The following is a 22412-nucleotide window of genomic DNA, read 5'->3' on the forward strand; positions in this document are numbered from 1 at the left end:
TCCTTCCCTGGGGCAAAGAGCTAGCCTGGTAATTAATTACACTTTCTCTAAGAGTCAGACAAAAGATGATAAGAAGCAGTGCTTTCATAACTGAAGGGAAGGACAAGAGATTGTGGTTCATGATATTTCTGTCCTCCTATACAGCCTCATCACATCAAGAAAAACAAAGACAAACCCCAGCAATATTCAGCCTGTTACAGTCAATTCCACAGTTACAGACCATGTTTTCCTCTCTTGTACTTTTCAATTAGTTTGCCAGTTGTTAGTCTTTTTGTATTACACTACCAAATGGCCTGGGGCAAAATAAGTGTTTTTTCCTATGATTTCCAGAATACCCTTACAATAAACATATCTTTAGTCTGGACCATCCTTTACTTGAATGACCATTGTAAGCAATATGATGATTATTCAAGTAAACTTCCTAAATATGTAACTTTCAATTTTGCTTAAAGCTACATCAAGGAGCTCACCTCTGTCTCCTAGGGGCTCTAGATTCTTGCATAATTACTAGTGACTTAGTATTTGCAAGATCAAGGATATTGATAATTAAAAGCATACCCAACAGGACTCCAAGGAGTTACTGGCAGAATTCATTCTATTAATGCTTAAAAGAAAAATAGCTTAATGGCATAATTTTTAACCCTGAGCCATTTAGAATGTTTATATAATACTTGTTCACAGACTAATCCAGCAGCAATTATTTGCACTTCCTTCTACCCCAGAGCAATGGGGAAAAGATCACGGTTTGAACTTTCACAGGTATTTTCAAATGCAGTCAAACCACAGTTGTAGATTTTTTATGTCTTCTTTTAATGCTCTTTTTGGAAATACAGAACTATTTTCAAGGATGATAACACTGAGAAACAAACTCAGACTTTTGAAAGCCATACTAGTATTCTGAAACACTGAAAAACTTCCTTTTCGTCCAGATAAAGTCTGAGTAAAGGATACTGTAGTGAGAACACTGTAGGGCTCCAAATTACTTTAATGTGCAATGAATTCAAGTGGAAAAAAATTGTTCTTGACAGCATTTTCCAAGACATTCAGCACATTAAGAACAGCATTTATGAATTAACAATCCACAGCCTGAACTGGAAGCACTGGGAATTTGATTTATGTGGACACAGCGTGAGCAGTAGCCTGAAAATCCAGAATGTCAATATCCATCTCTTCAAACAGTTCACCTATAAAAGGGTTTTTCCCACCATTGTGTTCATGGTTGTTTGGTTTTTTTTTTTTTACTTTAAGTCTGAAGCCACTAGAAGAAACAATGACTGAGAGATGTGGTATTACAAAATTCCTGAGATGAAACAGGAAGGACTCTGGCTGGGCAGTGGATGTGCCCAGAATGGTGACAGTGCTATCATTAAGAGCCAATTCTCAGTGATGATGGGGTGAAGACGACCTGTAGTCATGTTCAGAAATCAAATTACAGCAGAACTCACAGCCCTGCACCTCCACAGTTCTGCAGACCTAAGCATTCAAGGAGTTTAATAGTGGCATACTATTGACTTCTGGGTCTCCAAGAGTACATGAATGCTTTCATGGCCACTCCCAGGACATGCAGCTACCTTCACAGTCAATGTGAACACTTAAACAGAGCTCCCCTCTTTAGATGCTAATGCTGCTGGAGAAAACTAGAAATCTTGGCAGACAGAGCCAAAAGTAGTTCTATTAAAGGAATTTGGTCTGTTGTTCTCCAGTCAAACTTTTTAAAAATCTAAACAAACTGAAGAATCATCTTTATGGAATGCTTACAGAATAATGCCCAGAGCAGGATCTAGCTGCTGTACAAAATAATTTAATATAAAGTATTTGAGTATTTACTAGCTTACTGAAACACGTAATACTAACTTTCAAACAACATACAACCATTATTTACTAGTTAGGAGTTCTGTTTTACCACCCTGTCACAGCAGCAAGACAGTCATTTCTTCTGTTAACTCCTGTTGAGAGCCAAAAATCTCATCTCTGTTTAGAGTAGGTCCAATTTTTGGTACTTGTTATAGTATCTGGGAGAAAAAAAAAAGTGATAAATAATTATCAATAAAGTTGTACATCCTCACATGTAAAAGAAAGCTCAATGATCTGACCAGCTGGTCACATGTTCACTAGATACATCCAATGCTAGCATTTGTGTGGAAAAATCTGGATCTTGCAGGTCTCATTTACCAGTAAGAAGAGAACAGTAATTTTGAGTATGTGTACATACTCAATGGAAACCAGCATCTTCTGAAAGACTCCTTGAGCAGAGAATAAAAACATCCAGCATAAACTCCCCACCACAGTGGGGTCTAACTCCTGATACCAGGACCCTCTAGAAAAGGAGTAAGAAAATGAGACTTTTGTTCTGACAACACTACTTGCTGATTTCTGATTCACTTGCCCACCAAGTACAACCTGTGTTCTGTATTACCACAATTTGCCTGGGCACATGACTTAGCACAATCCCAGTTCTTTGATCTGTAGAGGAGCGTCAGATGAGTGTCATTAATTAATACATACACACACACTTACAAACACTTCCCTGCATTCTAGATGCTGCATATAACTGGTAATAAAGTAGGAAGACATTTGGACCTAAGAGACAGCAAATGAAAATTTTTGTGTATTTAGTATTTTTGAAAGCTGCCACACTTATGTGGTATTTCTGTATTGAATTAAGACAGAATAAATGACACACAATTTTCAGGAAACTTGGAGAAGAACTACTTTAAACTTTGGAAGACACGTGCCATCCAGTGGTACACCAAGAAACTTCATGAGAGATGGGAAAGGGAGAGGATTTTACCTCTGTTGAGTGATGAGAGAGTTTCATTCACTGTTCTCATTTTTGTTTAACAAAAACCTAGGAAGTGAATAAAGGAGCTTTCCCTATGTTAAGGGTTTCAGGAGAAAAGAACAGAAACCTTATGAGAAACTGATAATTTTTGAAGAAAAACATTACTGATAACTTGAACTACTTTGGTGGAGGCGTGGTGGTGAATACCAAAGTTCCACTCAGGCTTACTCCAGAAATAAAGCACAAAATAATAGTAAGGCCTATTCTGAAATACCTATGATTGTATTAATTCCTATGCTGAAGATCCTTGGAGGAGAAAACAGTAATGCAATTTTAACAAAGTACTGTTGCACAAGAACACTGTTAAGCCAGAGAGTTGAAGTTTTCTGCATCTTTCAGTCTTTTTAGCCTTGTGATTTTTCCAAATATGCAGACTTTAAGAAAAAGCCCAACAACCTTTAAACACTCAACTAACCAGTTAGCATCTGCACAGTATATATATATATATATATAAAATATGTACTATATGTGCAGGAGTATAGAACCAAGTCCATACCAAGTCTATAGCCCTTTACCTTCAGGCACTCTTTTGGGAAGGCAGAACTTTTTTGAGTTAACTGGAGCTTGCTGCAGCCGGGAAGGCCTCGGTTCTGGTGACAGTCGAACGATGGAGCAGATTTCTCGTCTCTCACACAGAGGCTGAAAAGATTAATGACACTTCATTCACACAACTATTCCCACTGAAGAAATATTCTTTTAGCTTTCTTCTAGGGAAACTAGAGATTACATGCCGATTTCAAGGCATGTCACTAGAAAACATTTAAGACTACTTGTGTACACTCAAAATGCATTGGAAAGGGTGATAGAAAGCTTCAAAGCTTTAAACGTTCTCTTTAGCAGTTTTGATACTGCAAGGATTAAATATACAATACTGTAGAAATTAGCATGACAAAACTGGATTTAAGAAGTGCAATAAAACCAGAACCTTTAAAATATTCCTTTCTTCTGGACTTTGAGGAATAATTTCTTTTTCTGAGCTCAGAGATGCAGGAACAATTTCTTCTGAGTTAACAAATGGACCTGTGGTATTCAGGAACAGGTCTTCCCCAGGTGAGGCTTTACACACCGGCGACAAGCTAAGCTACAGTTCCATCAAAATACAAAATACACAGGAATAACTGCCCAGTTAAATAACAGACAACAATTCAGATTGGCTAATTCCTGTTGGCTGATGCAGAAGATATTTTATTGCTTAAATAAAAATTATTTAGGGATTCACCAAGACCCTGATGTTATCTATTTATTAATCTAGTATGCACTAGCTCAAGTGTGAAGAGACAAGTGGCAGTACTGTACCACCTCTACAGCTAAAGAATTCAAACTGGCATTTAAATATCAATTTTGAATCAAAGAGTTTATGCAAGTAAGGATACTAGTGCTGGTTTTACATTACATTTATAAAAATACAAAACACATTTCTAGCTTGGGTTGTTTGGGTTTTCAAGCGTCCAGAATTATCAGTTTGTTGTGCAATTTGCAGTATAACATATCTATAGGCAAAAATGCAATGTGTCACAAGGAATGATTTCTTTGGTTTTAATCATTAAAAAAAAAAAAATATCAGACAGACACTCACATCTAGCTCTAGAAGCTGAGAATTACCAGGATTTTTTAGGACTTTATCTTCCTCCATGATTAGCATGGTGGAAGTCATTTGCTAAACAAAAACAGAGAAGAACTCAGTATCAGTCTCAGAGTCTTTGCTGTTTATTCTTGCTCTTACAGTATTCTCCTAGTACACAATACTTTAAGAACTCCATTTAGAATTACTACTAGTTCTTCAGATTTAAGTACTGAATTTCTATCATTCTGGGTTATTTTTTGGTCTTATGCTCTCCAAAAATTAAGACAAAGAATTAGTTTACTGCAGCATGGACATTTCAGATGTGGCACTTCCTGCCACTTCTCCTATTTAATTGTAACTTCAGTCAAGATTCACAACTCCCATTTCCATTCCATGCCAGGGTTAATCAGAGCACAATGGGAATACTCACCACCACAGCACGTGTAGGTTTGTTTGGCAGAGCTTCTGCTGTCAAGCCCTTTGATCGGGCTGACTTGTTTTCTGGGGCATCAAGCTGCCTAAACGATGATGAACCTTCTTCAAAGGGATTAAAACTGCTTTCTTTTTTCTTCAGCCTTTTGGCTTTAACTGTTCGATTATCATACTAAATAGTAAAACAATGACATTTTGTGTTACAAAGTGAATCTCTATAGCCTGGTGGAAAAGCTTAGTATAGCCACTAAAAAACAGTCCCCCTGTCATAGTCAAGCTCTACACAACCCATTTCAGTACCACTAACACAGCCAGTCTGAAAAACAGTGAGCCTGGGGACATCATGATTATTGCTTTTTCAAGAGGGAGAGGAAAGCTACATCTTCACTCTGCCCTGGCTGCAAACACCACTTTACAAGTGTAGCAGGAGCTACTCTTCCTCTAGGTGGAGTTTTCCACCCATACAAGGAGGAAACCATTTGTGCTACAACCTTGCTGATTAATTAAGAATCTTTCACCTTGCTTTCCGGTCCTAATGGTGAAGAACAGCGCATACCACTTTTTAGGTCTGGAGTTCTCTCGCTTGCAGCTGTTATTTTACAGAGTTTTTTTCCTGTGACAGATTTCCAACACATTAATTAACTTTGAGACAAAGACTACTACAGCTACTCTCCACCCCATGTCTTACAGGATGGTTTTCAAAGAGGAATCATTCCAAAGCCACTCCTGTAAACACAGTTCTTCCCTCCAATATAATCCTTATCTCCTTCTCCCCCCCCTCAGGAGTGCTTTACTCCTTTGCCATTCCATAAACAAGGCTGCTTATTAAAATGTTCACCTGGCTATCTACAGCTGGGTAAATACTGTGGGACCAGAGACCCACGTAATCACAGCAGTCTTTACCAGTGGCAACTTCTGATGCTATTACTCTCCAAATTAAGCAGGGGGAAATTATGTGGTACCTGGGGTGCAGACAGAATTGTATCAGTCACAGATCAGAACTGCAGTTACATCAGGGACTCAATCTATTTGTGAAGCTGATATAAAATAAGCTCAAGTAAAGTGCATGACACAAACAGTTGTGTTCCTGGGTAAGGTAAATAAGAAATGTCAATTTCCATTGAGCATTATGGGTGATTAGTGCGGGGTCTGAGGCTTTGGTTGGTTAGTTAGTTTTGTTTTCTTCTCCTAACACATTAATTAGAACCAAGTCTTATTTGCTGGGACAATTTTTCAATTTACACTTTCCTTTCTAGACACAACTGAGTTTAGTCTGTGCTGGAAGACAAATGACACAATAGATACCGTGGTTTAGATACTGTGCAATCATTTAAGTTTGGGTATAATATTCTGTTCTCACAGCTAGTACAACTGCTTCAGGTCATATTTTACCTGCCAGTGTAGTTGAAATGTTTAATCCTGAAGAACTGTAATAGCAACTTGATGGTCTCTTTCTAAAGAGGAGAAAAAGAAAAGAACAACCATTCTGAATGAACATTAACATTAAAAAAACCCTATTAATAAGAAAATCCTAGGAAAATATAGGTTGAGTGAAACAGGATAAATCTTACTGTAAAAAATATTGTTAAGGAGTTGCTTCATCACCCTTTACAGTTATTTGATAGTTGATCAAGTCACACATCTATCCTGAGGATTTGCAATTCAAGACCCACAGAAGATTTACTAAATACTTAGCACTTCAGCGTTCTAGGACAGAACACATTTAAGGAGGATGCAGGGGAAATTAGGTTCACAAGAAAATTCAGAACCAATTGTGTAGAGATCTGTAACAGTAAGACTGATACGTGTTTATGAATGAAAATGTCTGCATATAAGATTGGAAGGAGAAGCACAATGGTTAAAGAAATGATGCTATTCCCAGAAAAACACTCATGTTCCTCAGGGTTTTATGTCAGGACCTGAAGGCAGCCCTATGACAAAGTCAAGTATAGAAGACCCTTCCCTGTGATAAAACCTCACCACAGACAACTTGTCAGAGAAAACCCAGCACCCAACAACAGGAGGGTGTCAACAGGGTGCCAGCACAGCATACACACACACACACCCCCACACCCCATTCTACTTCCTGGCAGATGCATTCCGAGCAAGGAAACACTATCAACAGCCAGTAACCTGGCCCACGATTATAGCATAAAGTCAGCAGGATTCCAAAGCAAAGGCTGCTCCCCATGTAAGCTGATGATTCCTAAAGAACATAAAAGACCTGTCCAAACACTGATTTTTCTCTGGGCAAGCACAGAATGTCAGATTTAATGAAGACTTGACAACAGGTACCCTTCACACTCTACATCACAGACAAGCCTGGCCAGACCACCTGAGCACACCCCTCTTGCTGTGACTGAATGAAATCTGACAGAATTACTGCAGTTGCATAAAAGCAAAGCATTTAGGGATTTTGTAAATAAATTTTATAAAATCCTTTATTGAGTTCTCTTACACTGACTTCCCTACAGCTGCAAGGCCAAACTAGAAATCTGTAAGGCAAACTCTGCCCTGACCAATTGCAAATTCCACCAATATCAAAGTTAGTGAGGACACAGGTAACTGAAACTCCACAGAAGTGTTTGCATGAGCAGAGGATTATTTGTACTGGCCTTTAAGTACCTCTCAGAAGAGAAGAGTGAACATTTAGGTGCATCAAAGAGTCTGCTGTAGTGATTACCTTTTAGTGCATCGCTCTGGAAAATCCTTTGGTACAGGTTCTAAAAAAACCCAAAACATGAAAGCTAAACTTTAAATGAAAAAAGCTTAGATCAGACAATCTTTTAGTGCAAACTAACTTATAAAGCACAATATTAGAAGCAAACACAAACCAGTAGCAGGGAGCTGCTCTCCATTATGTAAACAGACCTTACATAAAATGATCATTACATATTTTATACAGGTTCCTCACATCAGAGTGAAATTTGTTTATGTTTATATATTGAAGTATTATAGAAAAGAATTACCTAATATTGCTGAAAGATTTGAGATCTGTGGTATCTTATCAATAGTCACTGCTTTGCTGGAGTCCAGGAGAGTAGAGTTCTTGTACTTGCCAATGTCTGCAGAGTAAAAATTGCATCTTTCTGGACATAAAAGATGTAAGTGCAGATTTCTTATGCTGAAATTCACCGAGTTATTAAATTTGTGACCAAACTGAAAGCAATCAAAATTGCAGGACAGGAACTAAAAAGCAAAATTAAAGCACTGTCTTGGCTCAAACAGCTGCAGACAAGTTTGGAAGGACTTTGACTGGACACACATTTGTGGGTCATTCCAAATAAACAGCTTGTGTCAACAGTGTATACTTTAGGTTTAAAGTAGGATTCAAATTACATAAGGACCTGATTCACACCAGATTAGAGGAGAGATACACTGATTCCATGTTAAGCACAGGTTTATAGCAAAGATGTGACCTGGTGAGTCACCACAAGGGTGGCCAATAGTCTTTCTGTTGTAGACAGCCTCCCCACATTTTCTACATCAAATAAAACTGAAAAAAAGTTGCCTAAAAGTCTCACCCAAATCATCATCTCTGAATGTTTCAGGGGATGAGTAAATTTCCAGGCTGTCACTAGCAGTGCTGTAATCTGCAGCTGAATCTTCATCTAAACACTCTATGAGAAAGGTGGAAACACCTGTGGGAAGAGTAATTTCTGTACCTAGAGAAAGAGACAAAAAATGTGGTTAAAAATCTATCATCTTGTACAAACCATTAGGATTTCCTTATCTGAGTTTCATTCCTGTAATGAGCTAAATATTGTCACTCATCATGTAGTAAGTCATAATACAGTTAGAGGGCATCCTTTGTTCATTTCCATACACTACCACAAGCCAGAAGATACCTTCTTTGCCCAAGGCTCACAAGACACACCTGAAGAATATAGCCTCTAGTAGGGCAATTCTTAAATAGGTCACAAGCTTTTAGAAATGCAGCTTTGAGTAAATTGAAGTCATGTCCACAACTAGTTGTGTCAATGATAAAACCAAGATCATGTGGTTTCCAACAGGCTGAGCTCAAGACTGTCTCAGGTGCTGTGGGTCTGTCTGTGCTGCCTACAACCAATTCATGTGAGTCCAGGCTGCAGTAAGAGGCAGAAGTCCACCCAGTGGTATCAAAACCTGCACTTTTTAACATGACATAGTCAGAACCAGTACAACAGCACAGTACAAGACCAGTACTTTACTTTCATAGAAATAAAATTGCATCAGGAATTTTATATTTAGTTCATTATCAATATCAAATATATGTAATAATATAATGTATTGCCATTATACTCACTTGAAGTCACTTCAGCATTTTTCAAACTTCCTTTACTTTCAAAGTTAATTATTTTGGAATCCTAAAATTAAAAGACCAATACAAACAACCTGAGAAAACTGAATGTAGACAAAGAAAGGCATTTAAATATCATCCTACATTAGCAGATGCTGAGAAAACTCACTTTGTAGTATTTCACCACTTAAGCCTGCTATTCACAGTGTAATTTGTAGCAGGATTTTTCATGCCCATTAACAAATCTGCAAGCTTACAGCTCTAGAATTCATGACAAATATCCCATCACTTGATCCTGCAATCTTTGTTGGATGAGACTGCTGTGGAAGGCATACTGACATTAACTGAACTTAGGCATGACAGAGGTGGAGTGATGAACTTCACTGTCTTTTGATTTTATTTTTTTCAGACACCTCACTTTCAGAATCCTACACCATTTCTGTAAATACAAACATCTATGATGTGTAGGCAGTAGATTCTACAAAATGTAGGCATTTTGTAGAAAAATGTAAACAACTGGTAGACAGCAAAGAAGAGCTAATATTTTAAAGAAAAATAATTTTATACCAGTATCACCTGTACTCTTTGCTGCAGCAGATTTCAGTTCAAACACACCTGGTTCACTATTCTCTTGCCATTGTAGTATTCACTGTCCTGCAACACTTCTGCACCATCACCTCCAATCACTTTGCTCCAGTTTTAATAACACAAGAAGGAGCATCAGTGACATGTCAAAGGTCTGTACTGACCTAGAAGTGAGCAATTCTCTGGAATCACAGTCTACAGAGATCTCTTCCACACAATGCAATTCCTACAGCCTTGCCTCATCCAAGATAATTAGTATTGAGGTTTTCTCATGCTACCAGTAGCTCCAACAGCTTTTATTCTGGCCAAAGACAGAAAATGTAATCCAAAATACAGGACCAAGTTCAGCCTGAGAAATGTCCGGGCTCACCCACACAACTCATAGGAAATTTTACCTGAATAGAAGAAGAATTTAATGTGTCATGTTTCTCTGATTTCTCTTCCATCACTAGCAGATAAAAAGCAAGACAGCATTCTCACCTTCAGTGGTACACTGCTTTCTTCAGTTTCATCTTCTTTTATCTTGAAGCCTGTTGTTTCACTGACAGTCACTTGATTGCTGCAGCTGAAGAACAGAACCAAGTTCAGTCACAGAGCTACACTGCTTTAGACAAAAACAACAACTCCAAAATGTCTTTATGGGGTGTCAATAAATAATCTGACAGACATCAGTGCTCTGATAATTCAGACTGCACTGCTCCAAGAGCCATCTCACAAGACAAAACTATATCATTTACTAGCAAGTCTTAACAGTGGTACGTTTGAATGAGTTCTAGCTGACCTTCGGTTGCATGAAGATCTCTCTTCAGTATATTCAACATTTTCTTTAATCTTTGGTAAGTTTTTCCCACTGAACTTTTTCTTCTGGCCTAGAGAATAAATATTTAGTTCAGTAATGTTAATTTCAACATTAAAATTTAGATTGTTATTTCTAATTTAGCTGTTCCCACCTTGTACATTCATAACACTTTTTGACCCTATTATCACAAACAATACAAAACCTGAATTTGCTTTTTTCAGCAGTATATCAAGACAAAATGAAAAGCAGACTTAAAAGAAATACTTCTCATGTTTTAGAAACCTGATGATTAAAAGGAGAAAATCCCACCACCTTGGAAGCAACTTTCACCTTGATTCAAAGTAGTTTGAGTACAAATCAGTTTTAAATGGTGTTTATTAGGAGTATCTAATATATAAAAGATTTTTACATAAACTGGTCCTCGTTGTATATAATCCCAGATGGCATTAACGACACAATTAATCAGTAACTAGCAAATCTCAGAGACATACTTCCTTTTCCTAAAATTAATTTTGTAAGTCATTTAGCTTTGTGCTTTGCTTTCATTATCCATGAGCTAGAAACAGTCAAACTTTCCAAAGTCACATTTTTATGACTACAAAGGAGCATCCATCCCCACACTAAAACCTGGGTCTGAGTCACTGCATTTCCCCAGGGCCACACAGAGCCCTTCGGCTGAAGCTCCCTGGGAATTCAGGACAGGATGATATATGGACAGGACTCATCCTTCTCCTTCTTTTTTCCAAGCATATGGAAGACCTCCAGGCAGCTGGCTGCACCCACTCCTGTGCACAGGAGCACTAAATGCACACAAGAGCAGGAGCCAGCGGGGCAGGAACAAGGCAATAACAAATGTCTGCTGTACTCTCTCACAGCAAAGCTTTACTTTTAAATTACCAAGATCAGCCCAAGATCAAGACCTCCTATGCTGGTGGTCTCCATAGTCTGTCAGGCTTCACTTGATTCCCATCCCTTCCCTTGAACTGCATTTTTTTCTTGACAGATCTCAAATGCTGCACTGTGTTCAACAACGAGGCAGCTCCTTTTGAGTAACGACTTCGAGCAATTCTTAAAATATTCTCTCAGAGGTAAAGGCTTTTCTCTTGCCATTTCTCCACGCTCCCTTCCAACCCGATTAAATGGAGGGGAGGCACTTCACAGACGGAAAAATCCTTCCTATTGCTATCGAGCAGCTAAAATAGAAGTAGCACTCCTGTTTCCAGCACAGCAGAGTGCTTTCTCCAAGCGGTGAGGGACATGGATAACATAAAGCACCTCCCAGCCTCACAGAGGGGCACCCGTGTGAGGAACAAACCTTTGGGGGCCACCGAGGACGCCAATCTTGGCGGCATTACCCTGCCCATCGTCTTTACCCACGAGAACACAGCACGGCGAGAGTCCACTTCCCCCCACCCTTTCCCGCCAGTACAGGCCCAGCCTCCTACACCCCAAGCCCCGCCGCCGCCCGGGAGAGGCGCTTACAGGCGGGCTCGGGCCCCGCGCTGCCGAACAGGCGCCGCCGGCATATCTGGGAGCTGCCGGCCCGGCTGCCCGGGAGAGCGACCGCCCCCGGCAGAGGGGACGAGCGGCGCTTCTTCCGCGGCGCCTTGCCGGCGCAGGGAGCGCGGAGCCGGCGCTCCCGCTCCATGGCAACCCGGGCGGCCGCAGCCTCCGCCGCCCGCCGCCCCTCCGGCGGCGCCGCCCCCGCCGCCCCAGCCCGCATGCGCGCCCCGCGTGAGGGAGCGGCCCTCGTGAGGGAGCCGCGGTGGGCAGGGACACCGGACACGGGACACGTTCAGGGGAAAAAACTCCCCTGTGAAACTGGAGTAAATAAATCCTGTGTGTGGTAATCCCTGTACTGCTCCGATCCCGTGTTTCAGCTTCAGGCTGTAGGGAGGAGGAATCTCGTTTCTTCGTTACCTCAGAAAAACAGCGTACAGAATCATGAATGGTTTGGGTTGACGGACCCCAGATATAATCCCGTTCCCCCCTGCCATGGGCAGGGGCTCTTCCTGCCGCACCAGTTTGTTCCAAGCCCCATCCAGCTGGCTCTGGGTACTTCAGGCTCTTCTGGATTTCCAAGTGAAGGGAGATAAAAGTGCACACAAAAACCGGAATAGAGCCCGTATGCTTTGAAACTTTATTGGTTTAGACACAATCTGAAAAAATACTATGCATTCCCAATTGCAATTCATATTAAACAAGCATATACATATGGTTATATTATTATTGATTTAAAATTAGAACCGGAACCATTACAGAAAGACTGCTGCATCTTCAGAGAGCTTTGCAACAATTAGTTTTCATAGGAGATTGCTAAAATCAATCTCGTGTCCCAGTATGCTTTTGGTCATTATTTTATTTTACATAATTTCTTATTTTTTACAATACGTTTAGTTTAGCCACACATTCTGAATGACTTTGTACCAATGGTGAGGACAAAGTGCTGGAGGAACAACAGATTTTATAAAAGAGCTTTTATTGTATGTCAGTCCACGAGAAAATCTTATGAGCAGTTTTGAGAAAGATGAAAATTTAGTTCCTTACAAAAATTTCCATAGATTACTCTTTGATATACATGCTAATATACCAAAACTGAAAAAAAAATTAATAACAGTTAGGATTATTTATTTTTTACACAAATGTATATGTTAAATTTTACCCCCCTTCACTTTCAGTTGAAAATACAATAGGCAACGCTTACCAAAATGCCTCATTTGTTGGCTGCTTTTACTTTGCTAAAATACATAACAAAAAGCTGAAATGAAGGGCTTAAAGGGACTCCAAATGCCTCAGAAAACATTTTTCTGTAGAAGAATTCAAGGGAGCTAAAATTTTTTTCACTTCTGGGCTACAGGCATCCAGATTTCTTCTCTGAAAAGCTTCATTATTTCACAGGCTCAAAGGTGGTATACAAACCACCAAATGTGTAAAATACTGAAGAACGTCAATTGCAAGAAGAAATAATGATTAATTCTGATTCTCCCCCAGAGAATACCAAAGTGAACTAAAGATACAAAAGGTAGGCCAATAGAATTGCCTCTAAATAAAATGCTTTTTCAATTTTTTTTCTAAGGCATCAAGAGGTCTTTAAGTCACCTATTACCATGCAAAAATAGTATATTCTTTCTCATTTTACATTCATCTTGTAGCATTTATTTACATATAGATCAGCAGTTTGTGCTTATAACACATGTAAAAGTAAAAAAAAAACCCTAATTTATTTTTTTCATTCCAGAGGTTAAGGTCAGATTGTTTTTTTACACATGAGAATTTTATATTCATGGCAAAAAGAGTCTGGACTTTACTGTTGCTGATAGATAGTGACTAACAATCTGCAAAATACAAAATAGTACTTTGTCAATAAAAACTCACCATCTCTGTCTCACCTGATGTGCATCAAGCATTTTAACTTGCAAATGTGCCTTTCAGGACAGAATTATTCCATGTATTTCCTGACTACGTGGGGTTAAAGACTCAGGTCTGGTTTCTGCTCACACTTTGTGCATTTTGGCAGAACAGATTTTTCTCTGTGCAATATATCAAGCAAAGAACATACAAAATATATAACTAAGCAAGAGCTTCTTCCTGAAAAATGTATTTTATTGTGATTTTTTAAGTCTTAAGACTGTAAGACAGTCTTTCAGTGATTCCACAGGCATAGCACCAGGCCCAGGAAGAACAAAGAACGCAGTACTGCAGCTGCAAAACTGACTGCAAAAAGAGTTGCCACTCTTTAAGATGAATAATAGAAACTAATTTTGTAATTTGTTATCTTAAGGTAAAAAAAAACAACCAAAACCAAACTGGTTATTGGACAGCCCTGGGGATTTTTCCTTGGTGGTCACAAGAAGTGTTTCAGTTTAAGAAAGTTCAGTACAAAATAAATATGCCTGGAATTTGAAGAGAAGCAGGACTGAGCCTAGCTCATGCCCTATGCATGTCTCTTTTTCAAGAATTTATCTTTTACATCATTATGATTGTGGTGAGAGTGACCTGCAGAGGAAAATTGGATTATAGAAGTATAAAGGAGAGCTTTTAGTTTATTTATATAATTTTTCACAGTTCTGAAAGCACTTACACTTTTTGTGTGACAAAAACCAACTCAGATTTTGCATCATCCCAGTGTGGCCAAGTCTGCATTTTTTCTTTCTTATTCTTTTGGTGTTCATATATTTGGCTCTAGTGCATCTGACATTTTGCACCAAATACCAAAAGAAGAATATAGATATATTATTCAGGATCATATATGTAAAAATAACAGCCATCTAAGGTGTAAATAAACTCATATTGGAATCTTCTGTACTTTTACAGAGTTTAGTTGTCTCAAAAAGCCTGAAATCATCTTAGGAGAAAAGTAAATCAAATTCAAATGAAAAAAAAAATCAGTGAAAAATAGCTTTTCTCTACTTCCTTAGATGACTAGGGTTTGAGGGTTTTTTATTTTGAAACTGTTGCATTAAAACAGACAGGAAATGTACTGAATTTAATTCTCCATTGCTTTGAAGGCTGTGTATATCATGTCTGTCTTTTGGATGATACAAAAAGAATATGAACTAAACTCAATGAGATAAAAATCCTTTATGACTTGACCAAAAGAGCCAGATTTTATGCAATAATCCCTATCCTCCATTGACGTGGCACACACAAATTCCCCAGGGATGCTGTTGCTCCATACATTGGTGAAAAATGATTATTCCATCAGATCTCAGATATTTCTTTACTTGCTTTGAACAATATGAGTCATTGCACTGAAATCAAATGAGGAATCAGACGCATAAAGGGACTCAGACAAACGCAGATTTGATAAATCAAACTGCCACATTCTTTGAGTCATTATGTTTCTGATATGGTTTCCTCTGTATCATTTTGTTCTGAAATCACTGCAATAAATCAGTCTTCGTAAAACACTTAACTTATTAATTCAATTTATTTTGTTTGGAAGCATGCAACAGAACTTCAGAGAGAAAATATGGTACTGTTCAGATTAAAAATTTAAACTTTTAGTTTCAGAAGTCTACAGTGGATTCCACTATAAGAGAGAAAATCAGTGTGCTTCCACTGTCCTAGCAAAGATCTAGCAGGCACAGCTCCATGCTAGCATGTACTGGTGCAACAAACATCAGCTAGTAAAATACACAGATATTTAGGACCCTGTTTAGCAGAAAGAAGCTATCAACAGTCCAAGTACTCAAGCAACTTGACATGACAGTTTTCTCTTTGCCTTGTACCGTGCTTGTACCAAGAGAGAGCTCTAGAGTCTGTTCCTGCTCCTTGTGAGACTTACACCCTTTCTGATGACCACAGAAATGTGAGGTTTTATCCACACAACCTGCTGGTTATTGCAGAGAGGCCATTGGAGGTGATGCCAGTGGGATTTGACGCTTCCAGATGTCTGACCATAAAGACGTTCCCATAACAGGCCATTTGCCACCACATCCACTGTTCTGCACACGGTGACACCTTGCACAGCGATGGCTACCACAGCCTTATCCCATCCCATGAGTCTTTTGGGGCACTATTCCTTCCCCTTCCATGGCCAGACAAACGATGCCCTCCACTGCTGCATCTCAGGCTGGCCTTTTCCCAGACCTTTGCATTCTGCCAAGCCCCATCCAGAATCACAGCTTATTCCTTGTGCTCCATTTCTTTAGCACTGTTTCTGAAGGGAGTTAGTCCAGCTGGACTACGCAGTATTAGCAGCATGTGAAGTAATAAATTAGGGATTGGGAGCATATGGATTATCGTGAACTCCCACCTAAAGCCACCACAGAGCCAGTGATGCTTTTGGAACCTTCTCCGTTTGAGCAGTTCAGATGTCCGTGAGTGCACTGGACTGAAGGAGCCCTAATGCCAAATCTGCATACCATGGATAAACTGTGTTTGGATGAAAAGGAAATAGAGGGAATTCTGTGCTATTGCTTCCTACCCTGTTCTTGTCATTTCCAGGTAACATTAATCCATTAGATGTAATATACCAATAGGCCTATTAAGTACAAATAGTGGGAAATTCCTTCCTATTTCTGTTCTGGTTGTTAAGTCATCAATGATTAAATCAAATCAATGTCATTTATGTCCTGAAAAATATAAAAACTATCACTTACTATATAAACCAATATCCAGCTTGAAGTTCAAAATCAGAGAAAATAGACTTTTACTTTCACCATCGTCACTGATTATTTGAGGTAGACCACATTACTGAATTACTTATTATTTTTGTTTCTAATATATTAGGTTGTATACAATCAAATATCAACAGATATACCTGAAATTTTCCCTATTTTAACTAGAAATGTTTGTAGTTATTTATAAGATATGCTTCCTTAATTTACTTGGTCATAGATTGAAATTTCTGCATATTTTGTGGCAATTTAGCATAGCTTTTAGTAGTGCCTTACTGTGTACCTAGAGTAAAAAAGAAATTGTATCACACCTGATGGCAAAAAGAAGGGAAAATATGGTTAGTGATGAAATCCTAGAAAAATGAAAGGCTCAAATGTAAGATTCAGATGCTTATCCATTTCAGCAGTGTCGTTCTGGCTCTGTAGTTTTTGAGTATTATTCTAATATTGCTATGAAGTCCATTACTCAGAAGATTCTTCCCGTGATTTCAGATGGAGATGCTTGAATATAGCTCTTCTATTTGTTTTTTGAAGTAATCTCTCAGTTCTGGTCTCTTAGCCTTTAATGTTGGTGTCAATAAACCGTTTTGCACTGAGAACATATCAGAGTGAATATAAATGGCTTTGACCTAAAATAAAAGAGGAATGTATTTATAGCAAAGGTTACAGGCATCACAGTGGATAAACATTAACTTTTTTTGCTGTGCTTCCCTCTGGTGGTGCCTCAAGTCCAGGGCACTCTTCTGGTGAGTCCCCAGGATTTCCATCCCCTGCCCACAGAAGGGAGCTCTCCAAGAGAATGAGCACAGAAACTGCTTTTCTGTATGAAAGCAAGGCCAGAGCACAGCGAGGCAGTGTGAGATCATCACTGCAGTTTCACACAGCTGAAAGGCAGTGGGGGAGAGGGCAAGGGCAGGGAGCTGTGCTAGGAAACATCAACTTAACCCCACTGCAAAAGTAAACAGTATTGATTCAATATTTCAAAATTATCATGAAGCTTTGCAGGCACAAAGTGTGTACATGATGAACACTTTTAACTAATTAAAGTGATACAAATCTTTTAGCCAGTGCAAATGTCATTCCACAAGGCTGCCCTTGTTTGAGGCAGTGGCTCTGAGGCACAGTGGGGAGCCTGGCAGCACAGATGGGAGTGAGCGCTTCCTTCCCTTGCTGGTGTGGGAGAAAGCAGAAAACTGCTGCGTGACTGGTCAGAGCCCACTGATTTAAGACAAAATTCCCCAGCCATCTGCTGCTTTTGTGATTCCCCAAGCCAGACTGCTTTGCAGTTTGTTTGGCTGGGAGCTGCAGTGACTAGGCTGCAAATCCATTTTCTATTCCTTAGATATGTGATTCATCTTTCCCTGCAAGCATCGTGGTCCAGGCCCTGCCCCCATGCAATCCTTCATAAATCAGTGTTCACAATGCTCTCCTATTTGCTGCTTTCAGATCCTGGAAGCTGATGGTTATAGAAGTCACACTTGCCATTCCTAAGACAGAAATCCAAGCTACAGACAAGGATGGAGATAATAAAGAGTGTCCCCATAAACAGGGGATCCCATCCCATACAAACATTAGCCACAGTATCTGGCTCAAAAGTTGGTTTTAATGCAACAAAGATGAAGTTTTGAAGCCCATTAATTTTGAAAATGGTATCATTTTTTATCCTATTCTATTATTATTTTATTTCAATTTTTAGAAAGATGACAAGGCTTTCCTCACTACTTTATACTTTATTAATTATAGTCTGCTGGTGGAATCGATTACTTGAGGATATTTCATACTGTGAAGACCATGGCAGAGGCAAACAAGACTAATTGGCACAGACAATTATGTGCATTAAAAATTATGCTTTATGCTGAATTATTTTTAAATAAATTTATTTTTGCTGCCGTTTTATTTGCAAAGGTAACTGAGAAATTAAGAATAATAGGGTTATGTTTAATGATGCTTCTGCTCCACTGCAATATGGTGAATTACTCATTAGAATTATCACCCAGAAACAGTCTAAACAAAAGCAAAAAAAGCCCTCGCTAATTATATGTAATGATTAAGATGTTAGTTTTTTTCAAGAGAAATAAGCATTTGACATTTTAAAATGGGGTGGATAATTTTTCTGTGTTTTTAGTGTTACATAGACCATGGTTGATTTCAGATCTCCCCTTCTGAAGTGTTTGTAGCTCTATTGTAGAAATATTTACACAAGCAGGAAAGAACTAGTGCCCAGACTAAAGACAAAGCAACCAGCAGCATTTCAAGGTCAGGTATAAGAGTGGTAATTAGTGACCCAATTTCTAACAGAGCTTTCAGTGGCAGAAAAGTCAGACTCCTACAGATGTTTATCTTGACCTCTGGTTTTCTGGAGATTATCCATGCCTCCAATTTAGATTTTGACCTCTGCACCCAAAACTTTCACTAAATTTAATTCAAATTTCAAACATGGGTGGGAAGCAGAATCACAGCAAATGCATTTTTCCAAAGGAATAAATGCAGCTTGCCAGCAATAAAGCTCTTTCCAAAAACATCATGTACAGCTGTGACGAAGATTTGTAGTAACATGACAAATGCTGACAAATCTCTCTTCTATACAGACAAATGGCCTGACCACACTGGATATGTGTTTCATTTTACCTGCTCAAAGGAGTGAAGCCCACTCTCCTTCCCTAACCGTACCATGTCTTCCATTATCGCTTGCTGCAGTTCCTGCATTAAAACACAGAAATTCCTCATGAGCTACCAGAGTCAACCTTATATGCAATTAATGCTCACTGTTCACAAAAAAAAGTGTTTCTGAGCAAAGTTCAAGTGCCTTACTAATAGTTAATATTTAATTAGCAAAATTCTATTGTAATGTATAAACATTACACTTAAGTGTGGTGATGTTAAGTGTCTCCTCCTTGGTTCTATTATAACCAATTATTGGTTCTAACCAATATATATTCTAACCTTATAAAGTAAGGTTTTACTTTCAAACCAGCAATGTGATATTGCTGTTGAATTTACAGTCCTTCAGCTATCTGCCAGACTTCAGTGCAGAATCACTGCCCACAGACACTAGTGGAATGACTCAGTGGCATCAGTATTTACTGATGTGATCCAATGCAGTTCCTCTGTATTAGAGAGCATGTGTTTAAGACTGGGGTCCTTTTTATAGAATCACAGAATGTCCTGAGCTGGAAGGGACGCACAAGGACCATGGAATCCAACTCCCAGCCCTGCACAGAACAGCCCCAAGAGTCATACCATGTGCCTGAGAGTGTTATCCAAAAGCTCCCTTGAGCTCTGTCAGAATTAATGGTGTGACCAGTCCCCTTGGAAACCTGTTCCAGCGCTCAGCCACCCTCTCTGGGAAAAACCTTTTCCTCATATCCAACCTAAACCTCCTCTGACAGAACTTCAGGCCCTTCCCTCTGGTCCTGTTGCTGGTCACCACAAAGACGACCGTAAGTTTTATTTACATGTCTTATTTAAGAAATCTCAGCAAACACAACCTCTCCTGCTGTACTGTTGTTCTCTGCAAGAGAGACTCTTGAGCCCCCACGGCAGAGCTGGCAGACATATCACTGGATCCAGGTCAACCATGCTGAATGTTCAGTGAGGAAATAATTCTTGTCACTGAAATTGTCATTCCTAGACACAGTATTGTGCAAATATGATGCTACAGCAAAAAAAAAAAAAGTCTGTACTGCAGATACAAACCTTATTTTTACACAGTTCTGCATATGTTCCTTCAAACCCTCTTTTCTTTGCCCAACCTGGCATAACTTCGGAATCAGGCACCACAATTCCCACCAGGAAGGCCTGTAGGTAAAGGAGAAGGAGAGTTGCAGGTGAAAACTGAACACATTTCAGGCTCTACACTGAAGTGAATACACAAGTCAGCTGAATTTCTGCATGTTTACCACTTCTTGTCTAATTACATCAGTAATTTGCTAACATATCGTGATGAAGTGCATTCTGATGTCTGTGCCTTTTTCTCAGATAAAAGTTGTCTGTGACTGCATTTACCAGCAGTTTTAATGCCCTCAGCTGGGTTTGTGCTCCTCCTGGACATTCATAACTCACAGTGCCCTCCAAATCCCAGGCAAACTCTGATGCCAAGGGAAGGCTCATGCTTGTGAGCCTTGAATGCAGAGGATGAATTGCCATGGCTTCAAAAGCTGTAGGTTTATTATACACATGCACATTAACAGAACAAGATTGGTCAGAATGGGCAGGCAGTGTCGGGGGCAGCAGTGGCTTTGCCTTTTCCTGGCTTACCACAGGCATGGTGGCAAAGGACAGCATTGGAGACCCAAAGAGTGACACCAAAGCCAACTTAAAAGCTTGATCTTTGGTCACAGCACTCTCTAAGCTGCTCAGGGTCCCCCAGCAGCTCAGCTCCTGCCTGGCTGTCAGCCAGCTCCAAAGCAGGAGGCAGACAATGTGGCATGATCCACTCACATTTTCCCTTCGTTCATGCCCCGCTCTGTCTTCTAAGTACTGAGAGTAAAGTAAGATTTTCTGAAAGCTTGGTTTGTACCTGCAGGCTGTCTCCATGGACATAGATCTGAGCAACAGGGTCACTGCGGATGTAGATATTCTCTATCTTCTCCGGTGCAATATATTCTCCCTGAGCAAGTTTAAATATATGCTTTTTCCGATCAATAATTTTAAGGGTCCCATTCTGTTAGAAGAAAGAAATGAGAATTCCCAGAGAAGTTATTTAACCACAGAAACTCAGCAAGCAGTCTGTCTTTAACAGAGCTTTCAACTGCCTGTTGTGCTTTCAAATAAATTGAGCCAAATAAATAAGCCAAATAAATTATTTGGCTTATTCTGCCAAATATAAACTCAATCCTTTGTAAAGATAGACCTGCTTGGAGACCTAAGCTCAGTCCATGAAAATTTACTTGGGATACTATAAGTGCCACAAGAACCCTGAGTGTGTCCAGTACGCACAGGTAACCATTTTCCAATGTCTCCTGTGTGAAGCCAGCCCTCCTGGTCCAGTGCCTCAGCTGTCCTCTCTTCATCTTTCAAGTAACCTTTAAACACATTGGGTCCTTTCACACAGATCTGCAAAACAACCAGGGGTGTTGATGAATTATTTTCTTATTCTGCTATAAATACAAGTTAAGTAGTAACTCACTAAATTTAAAATATTTTAATGACTGTGCTCCATTAAACTAAAATAGATTGAGTTATTAAACTATCTATGGATTTTTTCCAAGCTAATGGAAATATGAAGTAGGGTTTGCAAAACTGATTTAAGTTGATTTGCATTCCATTTGCAGTTAAAAATAACAAAGTTATTTCAATGAGCTTAATTTTTGTGTAGTATAGAAATCACAGCAATGTAGAGATCACAGCAATGTAGAAATCATAGCAATTCAGCTCTTCTTAGCTGAACTAATTAATTCAGTCTTAACAGTTCAAGGAATCAGGCTGAAGTACTGCCACAGCTCCTTTTTCATTAATTCTTTGCTGCTCTATTGTTAAACTTCCATTTTCCTTTCTTGATTGCACGATGTAACACATCAGCAACCATGTACACTACAAAGGTAAAATGCCTCTACAAACTACTTCATACAGTGTTAACTAGTGAGAATTTCATATAAAAATGTGATTTGCTACCTCTCCTTCTCCTTTGGAAGCAAAATAATTCAGTTCTTCCACATCCTTCAATCTGATTAAGTTACAGGGCAAAGGGGCTCCTACATGACCTGGAAATCAAAGTTATCAAGTCACTTGTCATCTCTCCTATAAACAATAATTAGCATTTTATCATTAGTTACTTGCATAGTTGTAGA

General features: G+C 39.2%; 2 protein-coding genes across 12 annotated transcripts in view; both read right to left on the reverse strand.

The window, feature by feature from the left end:
- Positions 1-633: 633 nt before the first annotated feature.
- MEIKIN (meiotic kinetochore factor) lies at positions 634-12224 on the reverse strand. 5 transcript variants are annotated; one of them, XM_064387655.1, is made up of 14 exons: positions 11984-12224; positions 10484-10571; positions 10183-10267; positions 9124-9184; positions 8363-8503; positions 7808-7903; positions 7522-7561; positions 6231-6292; positions 5357-5451; positions 4837-5010; positions 4419-4499; positions 3768-3923; positions 3358-3481; positions 634-2012 (listed from the first exon to the last, which is right to left on the reverse strand). In XM_064387655.1, the coding sequence occupies exons 1-14, from the start codon at positions 12222-12224 to the stop codon at positions 1966-1968; spliced, it is 1491 nt and encodes a 496-aa protein (XP_064243725.1). In that variant the 3' UTR covers positions 634-1965. The 5 variants fall into 5 exon arrangements, with proteins under 5 accessions (XP_064243725.1, XP_064243729.1, XP_064243726.1 ...); XM_064387659.1 differs by lacking the exon at positions 11984-12224 and adding an exon at positions 11817-11940; XM_064387656.1 differs by lacking the exon at positions 4419-4499.
- Positions 12225-12618: 394 nt separating this feature from the next.
- ACSL6 (acyl-CoA synthetase long chain family member 6) overlaps positions 12619-22412 on the reverse strand; it is a 57294-nt gene continuing 47500 nt past the window's right edge. For all 7 annotated transcript variants that reach the window (XM_064388171.1, XM_064388170.1, XM_064388164.1 and 4 more), the window contains 6 exons: positions 22237-22325; positions 21562-21678; positions 21143-21286; positions 20320-20421; positions 19252-19323; positions 12619-17252 (listed from right to left, as the gene is read on the reverse strand). In XM_064388171.1, the coding sequence (XP_064244241.1) occupies positions 17112-17252; positions 19252-19323; positions 20320-20421; positions 21143-21286; positions 21562-21678; positions 22237-22325 (665 nt within the window). In that variant the 3' untranslated portion in view covers positions 12619-17111. The remainder of the gene's footprint in view (positions 17253-19251; positions 19324-20319; positions 20422-21142; positions 21287-21561; positions 21679-22236; positions 22326-22412) is intronic.

This window comes from Passer domesticus, chromosome 13 (genome assembly GCF_036417665.1).
Source record: "Passer domesticus isolate bPasDom1 chromosome 13, bPasDom1.hap1, whole genome shotgun sequence".
NCBI classification, from domain to species: domain Eukaryota; kingdom Metazoa; phylum Chordata; class Aves; order Passeriformes; family Passeridae; genus Passer; species Passer domesticus.

Bases quoted from the DNA above. Each gene is read 5' to 3' on its own strand.
- MEIKIN (XM_064387655.1), bottom strand. From the start codon at position 12,224: ATGCGGGCTGGGGCGGCGGGGGCGGCGCCGCCGGAGGGGCGGCGGGCG. The intron at 6,293-7,521 runs GTAATCACTACA...TCTCCTCTTTAG, and splicing joins CCAGAGCGATGCACTAAAAG to AAAGAGACCATCAAGTTGCT. The intron at 3,482-3,767 runs GTTCTGGTTTTA...TAATCTTTTCAG, and splicing joins AAGAAAGGAATATTTTAAAG to CCTCTGTGTGAGAGACGAGA.